The 12,927-nt window shown below is 32.8% G+C and overlaps 2 protein-coding genes across 2 annotated transcripts; one reads left to right on the forward strand and one right to left on the reverse strand.

Moving 5' to 3' along the window:
• Positions 1–4,647: 4,647 nt before the first annotated feature.
• On the forward strand, positions 4,648–6,381 carry LOC131642678 (zinc finger protein CONSTANS-LIKE 16-like). The gene is made up of 2 exons (XM_058912899.1): positions 4,648–5,826; positions 6,024–6,381. The coding sequence occupies exons 1-2, from the start codon at positions 4,798–4,800 to the stop codon at positions 6,270–6,272; spliced, it is 1,278 nt and encodes a 425-aa protein (XP_058768882.1). The 5' UTR covers positions 4,648–4,797; the 3' UTR covers positions 6,273–6,381.
• A 5,010-nt stretch (positions 6,382–11,391) lies between these two features.
• Positions 11,392–12,536, reverse strand: LOC131609975 (LOB domain-containing protein 42-like). The gene is made up of 2 exons (XM_058881823.1): positions 12,330–12,536; positions 11,392–11,964 (listed from the first exon to the last, which is right to left on the reverse strand). The coding sequence occupies exons 1-2, from the start codon at positions 12,517–12,519 to the stop codon at positions 11,471–11,473; spliced, it is 684 nt and encodes a 227-aa protein (XP_058737806.1). The 5' UTR covers positions 12,520–12,536; the 3' UTR covers positions 11,392–11,470.
• Positions 12,537–12,927: the final 391 nt, after the last annotated feature.

Below are 12,927 nucleotides of genomic sequence, written 5' to 3' on the forward strand. Positions count from 1 at the left end.
GCCACACGGCTGGCTCGTCAAACTTTTTGCCACAAGGCTGGCTAATTAAACTTTTTGCCACAAGGCTGGCTAATCATACTTTTTGCCACAAGACTAGCTAAACAAAACATCTTTATCATTCTAAGAACCATAAGTGGCACAGCCCAGGTCTTATAATGAAAAGATTCAAACAAAATCAACAGATGTATGTGATGAAATATATTAGATACATCGATCATTGAGATGACATTTGTCTCTTATCCTTTGCTTCCACTAGCATAAGTGGGAACTACGATTGCTCTGACTTTCTCAACATCCTTTTGAGAATACGTAGGCACAAGGTCTTATCCTTGGCGAGCATACTTCTATCTCCCTCAAACCACTCAAACCTTAGCTTCCCGTAGACCACGAGCTACAGGTGCTCTGATTCCCTCTAAGGGATATGTATGCAGAAGATTGCGATAATCTTTGCGAGCATAATCAAACAACCCATTTAGGTCCCCACCTATCTCACAAAGGAGAAACTTTCCCAATAACATAGCAAGAAATAAACAAACAAGTGTAACAAAGGATCTTATAGAGTACTATAGATACGTAGGGTGCTAATACCTTCCCTTCGTATAACCAACCCCTTACCCGGAATCTCTCCCACTTGCATTGCTTTTAATTTTATATTATTTGCATTGCATATCTTTTAAGGTTTGTGCAACCTTTTCCCTTTTACTGCTTTGGAAACAATAAAAAGTTTGGTCGTGACCCAAAAACAAAAAATCATTTTTTGAGCCCGAGCCCATAAAAATGCATCTGGTGTCTCTCCCGATTTTTCACCACGACAATCTCGAAACATGTTTTCTTTCTCTTCATCAATAAGGGTTGTAAGGCATATTTCAACAATCTACACCTTGAATTTAAACCGTTTTGATACCAATTTAACCATCAACAACATAAGTGCTCTCTACCAGGTCAAAACTCTAATCAATAACCTTGATCAAATTCAAACAACCCTTGAATCTAGATTTCGCCACTTGCATCCACTTATTTCCAATTACCTTTTTCTGGCTAGGTGATTTAAAAAGCCTACAAGTATGATTTTTCAACCACTCTTGACACCACATATTTTCAAATGCCTCCTTGAAGGTTTTTCTTCTTTTATTTTGCAATCCTTCAACCACATTAAAAACATAATATCCAAGGCTAGCATTATCATCCCTTTGAGATGCTACAATAACCCTCCTTACCTTATCATGAGTCAAATGATAATCAGAGATCTCTGTAACTGTTCCCTCACTACTACTAGTATCTATAGTAGGAAAGTCCCCCTTAAACTGATTTTTCTCCGTTATAGTTTCTATCAGGTTTCTCCCTTGGTTTTTGTCATTCTTCCTTTGAAGAAACTATCTACCAAACAAGTAAGTTGTTTTAACCTCAGCTCTTCGTAAAAAACTCAATAACAACTCAGCGGTAACTTGCATTTTTATCTCTTGATTTTTTTCAAAATTCATTATACTCCTCTGAAACTTTCTCAAGACATTCATAACGCCTTAAACTCAAATACCATAGTTCTTCCTTGTCATGAAATCCTCCACTAGTTAACAATGAGTGAATAACAACATTTGAACCTTCTAAAAAATATAGACCACATATTTTAGACTCTTTAGAAATAATCAATATATCACACAACTCTTTAACACTTCATGTTCAAGGCTAATACAATATCCTATACCATCAAATATACTTATAGATAATAAATTTTGCTTGAGTTATGGAACATACATCACATTGTGAATAAGAAGTTCACGATCATCAAACATTTTAAATCTGACTGTACCAATACCATGAACCTTACATGCTTTATTATCACCAAGGCGAACTACTCTACCTTGCACCATCTTCAAAGTTTCAAAGTATTTTATTCTTGAACACATGTGATAAGAGAAACCTGATTCAATGACCCAACTATCTTCAGTTTCTAAACTTGATACTACTAGTGCTTTGGCATCTTCATAACTTTCCTCACCAAGGCAACTGCAGCTTGGATAGAATCTGCATTGACCTTTCTCTCAGGATAATCCCTTTTAGAGTGACCGATTTTTTGACAATTAAAACATTTTACCTTTGACTTTTCATTCCTCTTTGATTTGGACATCCCTTTACGCTCATCTCCTCCTCTTAACACATTTAAGCCTTCACCACTATCTTCAATCTTTAAATCTTTCGACTTTGAAAATTATTTAGATTTCACCGCAGTCTGGACTTCGTCCAAAGTAATAGTATCTTCCTTACCATAAATAAGGGAATCCTTAAAGTGCTCAAAGGATCTGGATAATGAACTCAACAGGAGAAAAGCCTTGTCCTCATCGTCAATCTTCATTTCAATATTCTCAAGATCATCGATAATCTTGTGAAATTCTGTAAGCTGCTCAACTATGGATTTGTTCTTCATCATTCAGAATGAATAGAGTTATTGTTTCAGATACAACTTGTGAGCCAAAGACTTTGTCATATATAATGATTCAAGTTTTACTCACATAGAAACCACAGTTTTCTCCCTGGCGACTTCTCTTAGAACTTTATCCCCGAGGCACAAGATAATGGCACTCATAGCCTTATCCAACATCTCGGTCTTCTGTACCTATGTAAGCCCTGCAAGCATCATTGTTTAACTCTTCAAAGCATCGATACACTTGTTTGACATAAAATTGCTTGCATCTTAATTTTCCACAACCCTAAGTCTTTGTTACCGAAAAATTTCTCGATCTTCCATCTACTAACTATGGTGCTCACTTGTAAACAATGCCTCTTTACTCCGCGCTCACTACACCACTAGTTGTGAATCTTGTTGTGAATTACGACAAAAATCAATATCAATTTGTGAGACAAAGAATAGTAGCTACCAAAATAAATGGTCTACAACAATAATAATTCGTACACAGATAATAGAATAGAATAAGGAGATAAAATGACAAATGCTTGCTTAACCAGTTTATTCAAATGATCTACTCTGGGGGGGGAGCAACTCTCGAATTCGTTATACTTAGAAAGTTGTTGCAAGAGATTATAGATGAGTTACAAGAAAATAGACTTCGTAGTTTTCAAAAAACAAACCTTATTTTCTACCCAGGTGTTTCTCAACCTCTCCAACTCTCAATATAAGAATCACTCAAACCCAAGATATTTAGAAATATTTCCCAATCCTTTTAGATAACTCCAAAGGTTTTCCAAAAACTTTTGTCTGGCTACGTTTTCCTTGGAATTCCCTAAACTCTTATTTCTCCCTTGTTGTTGTAAGCTCTAAGATTGTCACACTATAATAACATAAGAGATACATATTTATAATAGCCAAAATCCAACAAATCCATAACAAATCCCAAAAACTATCTCCTTAATTGTTAGAATAAAAAAATATTATTATAATCTTATAATATCTCTCAAATATTATAAATATCTTATAATATCTTTTGGACTATTATAAATTTATATCTTATAATATCTTTTAAACTATTATAAATATTTTTTATATTAATTTATATGATCTCTGAATTAATATAAAATATTCTAATATTAATTAATGGATCCATGAACTGACATGACCGAATCCGATATCGATAAATCGCTCGGACAAGATTATTTTTCGACTTTCTGATTTTTTAATAATCTCAGAACATATTTTCTTTCTCTTCATCAACAAAGGTTTTAAGACGTATTTCAACAAGAGAAAAGTGTTGATCTCGTCTGATCGTATTATTTTATGGCTCAGTAATTAACCTTACCGGTTAATTTTAGTCGGAATATACAATTCTTTGTCTCGTCAACAAAACTTTATTTTTAAATTTATAAAATGACTAATACACAGATTAAATATAAACTAAACATAATATTAATTTAATAAATTAAGAAAAATGATGTTTAAATAAAAATTATAGAAAATAAAAACTTAAATACTCAAATTCAATTTTATGGAACTACTCTCATATACGACATGATATACAACTTATGGAACATGTATAGGTCCCATTTTATCTTAATAAGTAGTAACTTACAAATTCACTCATAAATGACATCTCTCCAACTAGGCAAACGTCTTCTACTGCCTAGTGGAAACTGCCCAATCCATACCCAACTAATCACTCCAAATGGATACTTCAAGATGAATCAAAATTTGGACTCAAGTATATATTTATCTCCCCATATAAAAATCACATAATCCATATCAACAAAAGCCGAATCAAACTAATAGCAAATTTTAGCTGGCATTACAACATTGGTTACACTGTCACAAAAAGATGAAGCAGAAATAATTGGTAAAATGCCAAAACCAAAAGCAAGTGGAAAAGAAAAAAAAAAAAGATTAGCATTAGAAACCATAGAACAAAAGTCACTGACTCTTACCCACGTAAGACGCTGAAACAAAACACCCCAACAAAAATGTCTCACTCAAAATTTTCAATTTCCCAATTTTTCCAATCCAAGAATCTGATCCAACCACAACCATCTGGGCCACCACTAGAAATCCATATGATTAGAAACTCAACCAATGAGAGTTGATAGATTAGGATCAACTTTAAATATTCAACCAATCAAAATTTAGATAAGATAAATTCAATTTCATTATGGACCCCACTAATCCTTTTATCTCTCAAAAAGTTCAAATCCAAACTATCTTTAGCTTTTTTTAAATACACACTGCAAAAGCGCTTCTTGTGGGTCACTACCACTCTCTTTTCCACTTTTCTCTTCACTTTCTTCATACCAAAAAATAAAGAAAATCTTTAGTTTCAGTTTTTGTGAATTACTATTATTATTGTTATTGTTATTGTGATGACTTGTTCTAGTGAAACCGTAGCAAAAGCGGTTGGAGGCAAAACCGCTAGAGCTTGTGACAGTTGCATAACAAAGAGAGCACGTTGGTATTGTGCTGCAGATGATGCTTTTCTTTGTCAAGGTTGTGATTCTTCGGTTCATTCTGCTAATTCGCTGGCGAGAAGACATGAGAGAGTTCGTTTGAAAACAGCTTCGTATAAATCCGCCGGAGGTGATAATAATGGATCCATCAATTCTGGTCCGTTTTCCGGTTTTACCAAGAAAGCTAGAACTCCGAGACAAGGGAAACAGAAGAATAATGCTAATGTTAATGTTGATGTTAATGTTAATAACCCGTTTCATCTTGTGCCGGAATTGGGATTTGATGAAGTTCATTCGGGATCGAACGAAGAGAATGAGGAGCAGTTGCTTTATAGGGTACCGATTTTCGATCCTTTTGTTGGTGAATTATGTACTAGTTCTCCTTCGGTTGGTTCAACTGAAGGAGGACTAGGAGCGGTGGTACCAGGTGTTTCTGCTTTCGCTTCTGATAGGAGCGAAAGAATGGTACAATTGGGAGGTGATAGTAATTATGAGATGGGGCTACTTCCGTCTGATATTGAATTAGCTGAATTTGCGGCCGATGTCGAGAGTTTATTGGGTAGGGGATTAGATAACGAGTGTATGGGGATGGAAGAGCTCGGATTGATTGATGCGAAGCATGAGGATGAGGAATGGGAGTGTAGTGGGAAAGTGAAGGAAGAAGGCGAAGAGATTCGTGAAGTTGTTGAGGGAGATAGTAATATAATTGATATAGGAAAAGAATCTTCATTTGAGTTGAATTTTGATTATGAAACGTGTGAAGAGGTGAAGGAGAAGGTTGGTTTGGATATAGAACAAAATGAAAATTGTAATAAGGGGAAAAGGAAAATGTCTTTGCAACTAGATTATGATGCCGTAATCATTGCATGGGATGGACAAAAATGTCCATGGACTAATGGTGATAAGCCTAATTTGGATGTTGATGAGATATGGCCTGATTGCATGGTAAAGTTTCTAACTCTTAATTTTTCTTATTAATATGTTCATTCGAATAGATTTGAATACTTTCGTGTTGAAAATCATGTCGATGGTCTTGTATTCTAAAACCATCGACATAACATTTTTATGTTGGATTCAAATACGAGAGAAAATGTAAATGATTGAGAAGCTTAACTGTTGTGTTTTTGATTGATTTTTATTAGGGAATTTATGGAACGGAGGTTCAATATCCGTATGGTGAATTAGGCGGATATGGATGTAATCCAGTAATGGTGGATGGAGGTAGAGAGGCAAGGGTTTCAAGATATAGAGAGAAGAGAAGAACAAGGTTGTTTTCGAAGAAAATAAGGTACGAGGTAAGGAAATTGAATGCAGAGAAGAGACCAAGAATGAAAGGGAGGTTTGTGAAGAGGACTTCCTTTGCAGTTCCAACATTTCCTTTGTTAAAATAAATAAGAGCTATAGCATTTGTTGCTTTGCTTAAAGTCTAATCTTTTTGTTAGTATTTGCTAAAAGTAATAATTTGCTATTATGTATGAGTTTTCGTTTTGTTTTGGTTTACTTTAGTTTTCCTACTTCATTGTATATATAGACAATTTTGTTTAGTTCTTGAAATGGTTTAACATTTATAGATGACAAATAAATGTTAGATGCATATGGACAGTTCTATAATTAAACCAACAATTTCATCATTTTAAATATACAAAAAATAAATATTTAACCGATAAAACGTTAGAAGAAAATGCTTTTAAAATCTTTATTCAAAAGAGAGTTAAGTAAGGGAGGAGTGGCAAAGAACTCAGAACAAGTACAAAGCCAGGTGACTCATTCAGAAAGTGTTTTAAACGTTGTTATTTGTCCTATATATTATAGATGATATAAGGTGTATGGATGATGAAATTTAAAAAAAAAGATGTATGGATGATGAGCTATTTTACACGACAATTTTGAAAATATATAAAATTTGTGGGAGGTAGGAATTGAACCCACAACCTTTCCTTCCCAACACCAACACCCTATCCACTAGGCTGCTTGCTTCATTTTGTAATAAAATGCATTAAATTCGAATATGTTCTCTTTATTGTTCCATTTGCACATTTAAGTGAATCCTTCTCATCTCTCCCTCCTTCACACACGGAGACGGCGGACGGAATCATCGCGGCGTCTCCGATCACATCCTCTTTCTCGCACCACCGCAAACCTCCTCTCTTCACTCTCAATCATCTCCTCTCCGTCTCAATCACCTCACCCCACACATCTCTAAATCTAAACAAAAGATGGACCTTAGATCTAACACAAACTAAAATGGCTTAATTGCAATTTTGGTCCCCCTATTATTCCTTTTTTTGGGTTTTGGTCCCCTTATTTTAAAATCTGGAATTTTAGTCCCTATATTTTAGTTTTTGAGGATTTTGGCCCCCCTCCAAATTCGAAGGCAATTTTAAAGGAAATGACGCTCACATTGATGATGAGTCATTGTTAGTTCAACAGTGAACTATTAAAAAAAAACTAATTTTATTTAAGATTCATGTTGAACATCTCATCTATGTGAGTTCTATTTCATTAAAAATTGCCTTCGAATTTGCAAAGGGACCAAAATCCTCAAAAAACTAAAATAAATGGACTAAAATTCCGGATTTTAAAATAGGGGGACCAAAACCCCAAAAAATGAATAATAGGGGGACCAAAATTGCAATTAAGCCAACTAAAATTAAATGGTCCTTGTGATGAATTGGACCACAAGACCTTGGGGGAAGCACGTTTAGAGTATGAAGCTACGCAGTGGTATCAAGAACAAGCAAAAAAGAGGAATAATTGATGGAGGTTTGAGATGACCAACCTACGGAACGACGATTTGTTCCGGTGCAATGTTGTAGCACTCGAAGATGGATCAAGAAATTCGCAAATCTTGAGAAGTGAGGTAATATTAAGTGTCTGATATATCTTCCTCGTCTTTTTCGTTCTCTGCGCCTAAGATTCTTTCGTTCTTCTTGAATCGTTGTTGTTGTTAGTTCGCAGTGATTGGGGCCCTTTTGTAGATTAATGATGAAGGTGCGATGATTGAATATTGTTGTTGATTTGTTACAGATCGGAGACGATGTATGGCGTGGTGATTGATGGTTCAAAGACTCGGATTATTTAAGATGAAGATTATGAAGAGTTAAAGAATTGCAAGACTTGTAGATTGATGTGAAGATTATACGTAATGATAATGCAGTTGATCAATGAAGATGCAAGAATTGCAAGGCTTTGTGTATTGTATGGATTGTGATATATTAAGGGATGTTTAGTCAGAAACGATTAGGATCAGTTTAGATGTGGGTTGATTATGTGGATGGACTAAGCTATCGTGAAATGTTTGAATTTTGAATGGTTTTTTCGGTTTGGTGCAGGTTGTCCTTTGGATGTGGAACTGGTGTGATGTTGTTATGAATATGTTGAGTTAGCAAAACTTCTGTCAGGGAGCCATTAGGAGTGAAATTTGTTGCAGGTTGGTTTTCTTTAATTCTTCAAGAAGTGATCAGCAGCCTCATTCAGGATTTTAGGTGACGAATTTGGATGGGCACGGGACGCAATGGTGATTTCAACCACCGTCTGCGTGTGTGAAGGAGGGAGAGATGAGAAGGATTCGTTTGAATGTACAAATGGAGCAATAAAGAGAACATATTCGAATTCAATGCATTTTATTACAAAATGAAGCAAGCAACCTAGTGGGTAGGCGGCTGATGCTGGGAAGGAAAGGTTGTGGGTTCAATTCCCACCTCCCACAAATTTTTGAAGTCATAATATATTTTCTCATATTAACTAACAATTAATATAATATAAAATGCTTATGTAGCATTAAAATTAATAAATAAATAAAATAAAAAGCCACATGGGCCATCCACATTATTAGAAAAAAAATAAAAAACTATCTGTCGCGTCAGCTTTTTTGGTGATTGGATGTGATGAAGGTAAAAAATGAGAGAATCTTCAACTGTTAGGGGAATCCATGCAAGTTTCTTTTTTACGGGGGGTTTTCAAATATCGCTTATATGGCAGGGCGAAAAAGCTATTAACCCTTAAAATTATTATTGTTATCGACGTATCTGTGTTGTATCTGATATCTAGGTTTGTGTATTTGCTACATCGATGGGGACAGTTTGGAACTCATACTCATCATATTTTATTGCTCTGAATTTTGGATTTTGGTTGATTGTCACAGAAACAATTTATGGTCAATGTTATGGTATTATCTCGAATATTGATGGTTTAAAATATATTTTGTTATGGTATTATCTCGAATATTGACGATCTAAAATATATTTTAAAGTTAAAAAAAGATTAAGTACTACTATTTCTATTGAAGGACCAAATAAAAAATAAAGTAATCGGCCATTTTGCTAGACTTTTGGTTGATCTTTATATCAACTAAATGTTGCTTGATATCATCATTATTGAATGCAAATGGTAAGTCTTTTATGTAGATTGAAAACATATATGGTTATGTTGTGAAAAAAATTTGATTTTGAGCTAATTGATTTTGAAAATTTGATTTTGATTAAAGGTGAATTGAATTTAAAGTGGCTTATGTTTGGATAACTTTATGCACAAATTTAGTTTAACAATAAATTTCAATCTAACATTTAAGCACAAAAGCTGCAAATTATAGCTTTAAGTAGAATCAATTTTCGAGATAGAAATAATTCTACACCTCTAAAATTGTTTTGCCTATTCTAAAAGCTAAATAAATATGCACTAAGGGTATGTATCGATTAACGGTGGACAAAATTGATTCTAGCATAATTGAGTTTGATAGAATTTATTTTAAAAGAATTGAGTTTAACATGATTGATTTATGTTTGGATACATTTATGTAAAAGTGAGTTGAACAATAAATTTCAGTGTAAAAATCACACAGAATCAATTCTAGAGGCAGAAACTTCAAATTCTAGCTTCAAGTATAACTAAATCTGGAGACATGATGAATTCTACTTTAATAGAACCAAACATGTTAAACTCATTTTATATTCAATTTTACACTCTAAAAGTGCTTTTACACCCCTATAGAATTGAAACCAAACATACGTTAAGTGCATGTTTGGTTCTGCGATGATAAAATTGATTTTGAGTGAATTGATTATGATTAAAAATAAATTGTATGTAAAGTAATTTATGTTTGAATAACTTCAAAGAGTCGTGATTGATAAAATATCAAAATGTATGAAATTTATGCTCCCATTTCATCTTATTTTAAAGTGGAGCATGTCCCCCGACATCAAATCTCCTGTCTAAACTAACCACCTCAAAGACATTATTAGGGTTTCACAGAACTATCATCTAGAAGATATTTTCTTCCTCGACATCAAGGCGGATGAAATATATTTCTTGGAAGCTGTCCTTTGAAATTTGTTAAAATGACATCGACACACCTTTTAATTTCTTAATATGCATTAACCTCCCCTAAGAATACATATATCAATTATTTTAATAGACTTCGGAAAAAAAATCAGTGCATAATTTAAAGTTAGAGAGAATCGGGGTGCTATTTTAATATATATTAGAGGAGATGACTGTAATTTCCCCATATTTTAATTACAGCTGTAATAATTATAAGTTATAATGACTACAAGATTTTTTAAATTAAAAAGTAAGGATTAATAATTGCAAGTTTAATATTCTATCACAAATTCACAATTTAGTTTATCTCTCATTACGTCATTTGTACGAGATTAATTCTATAATTTTAATCAATTGATTTTAAATTTTTTTTTTTAAAACGATGGAAAATGATCAGTTGTGTCAGTTTGTTTAATTCTTATTAAAGTGCATTATAATTCGTACCCCTGCGTATGCGCACACGTATTTTACAAGTTGTTATTAAGTTATTATTTTATACTATGCATTTATGATAATAAAAATACAAATATACTGAATAAAAATGATTTTATAATTTATTTATTTATTTATTATATTTTCTTAATATGTAAAAAATACTTAATATATTGTGACTTTGTATATCCTTTAATGATTTTCATATCCATATTATTTAGAATCTGTCTTGTAAATTTAATATTTTACTCTTCAGTAATTTTTTCTTCTTCTTGTAGTTTTAAATCATTTTTTATTTATAAGTAAATTAAAATTCTTGAATAATCGTAATTTGTAAAATTTTATACATAACTTTAAAGTAATTGATTTGAATTTAACTAATATATATATAAATTTGAATATCATGGTCAATTTGAAATTTTTATATATGAATAAAAAATTAGGTTTTCACAAATAATTTTAAAGTTTTGAGATATTCTTTCTCTCGATGAGAAAACTTTGAGAAACCTTTATTGAATATATTTTCGTCATTTTTTACTGATGTAGTCTTTGCTTTTTATAAAAAAAAAATTGAAATATTAATGTAAAAAAATGTTGGAACGAAATTTTCAGGATTTTGTTCTACTTTCTAAGATATTGGTTTTGATATTATTGAAACATGAAAAGAAAGAAATAAAAATACCACTTATCATATATGGCAAAAAAAAAAAAAGAAGACTCAAATTAAGGAACACAACTACTGGTATTTGTTCCACTCTCTAATTAAAAAATACCTCCTAAATAAAATCCAAATTACATTGTATATATAAAAAAACAGAATTACAAGGAAATTAATAATCTATTTTTTTCCTTTTGCTTGAGTTGATTTGCTATTGAAACCGAGACTGAGCTCTAAGTTCACTTGAGTCTCAACTGCTTCGTTTGGCTCAAGTTGATTTGCCGACGAAGCCTCCATAGTTTCTACATTGGTATTTTCTAAAAACGATTTCAAAAGTGTTCCCGAGTTGACAAAACCACCTCGTGGCTTGATTTTGAAAATTTGTCCAACTCTCTTGAATTGAGTTTTCTCTTTGATGTCCACATTGGTGCCTTTTGCCACATGTCGTATGTCATAGGTTGTTGGAACAGGAAGAGCATGATTTTCTTCCATGAGAGTAGTCAATGATGTCTTTTCATCATCACCTATAGCTTTGTTAATGTCAGATCCAGTTAGCACAGCTTCAACTGCAGCTTCACATCGGCTCCACTCTCCTGTCCAAAATAAACCAAGTGCTCCATGTGTTGGATTCACCAATCTACCCGAAGCCTCGTACAACAGTGATCTAAAAACAGCTGAAATTATGTGCAAAAACACACAAATTTAATTAAATTATTATTATAAATTAAAAAGTATATAAATTGAAATTGATGTATAATCTGTGAAAATATTTGAAGATGGATTGAAAATTAAATCATGATATGCAAACATAATCATTGGGCTAATCCAAGAAGATAAATCCCATCATTTACTAGCGAAGGTTCATTAAAAACAAAGCAATATTCTATACAGATTGATCTAACACAAAGATTGTTAGAATTTAGTGCGATTTGAATTTGATATTTTGAGAGGAATATACTCTCAGATCTCAAACTTTCACTAATATACCAACCATTGAGTTAGTTTAAAAGTATGACAAGGATTATAGATAATTAAGTACCTGGGGCATTTTGAATAGAACCATTGGCGAGAAGGTTGAGGAAGCCGGTTCGACCAAAAAATTTGGCAAGGAAGAGGGTGGCATTGCCTTGAGATTCTGGGGAACTAATCCACTCAAGGCAAGGCTTGATGATGCAGTCTTCACTACAACCTTTGCGAAGAACACGACAACCATTGCAACTCAATTTCATGATGGTTTGCTGAAGGGGAAAATATGAATGCTATATGAGCTATCTTGTGGGGGTATTTATCAATTAATTAGCCAAGGTAATTGGCAAACTTTGTAATTATGACATTTAGTTTTTTAAATATGACCCGCTAATTATTTTACTGATTTAGATAAAAGATAGGTGGTAAACTAATAATTTTGGAAACTATCACACTAAGAGATAAAAGTTTTGCCTTTTGTAGTTGGTAATAAAAGGATGCAAATGAGGGACATAATTAAGGAAACGGAAGTGCGTTGGTTAAATTGGCGTAGAATTTAAAATTGCTGAGTAAAAAAATGTTATTTTTCATGAGCTAAGTGGGAGTAAATAATAAAAACAATTATATGAAACTCCATAAAGAAAGAAAGTATTTCTTTTTGTCTCAATTTG

The sequence above is a fragment of the Vicia villosa genome, linkage group LG1 (genome assembly GCF_029867415.1).
Source record: "Vicia villosa cultivar HV-30 ecotype Madison, WI linkage group LG1, Vvil1.0, whole genome shotgun sequence".
In the NCBI taxonomy this organism is placed as follows: Eukaryota; Viridiplantae; Streptophyta; class Magnoliopsida; order Fabales; family Fabaceae; genus Vicia; species Vicia villosa.

Coding starts and splice junctions, on each gene's coding strand:
- LOC131642678 (XM_058912899.1), top strand. CDS start 4,798: ATGACTTGTTCTAGTGAAACCGTAGCAAAAGCGGTTGGAGGCAAAACC. Junction 5,827..6,023: donor AGATATGGCCTGATTGCATG/GTAAAGTTTCTA, acceptor GATTTTTATTAG/GGAATTTATGGAACGGAGGT.
- LOC131609975 (XM_058881823.1), bottom strand. CDS start 12,519: ATGAAATTGAGTTGCAATGGTTGTCGTGTTCTTCGCAAAGGTTGTAGT. Junction 11,965..12,329: donor TTCTATTCAAAATGCCCCAG/GTACTTAATTAT, acceptor ACATAATTTCAG/CTGTTTTTAGATCACTGTTG.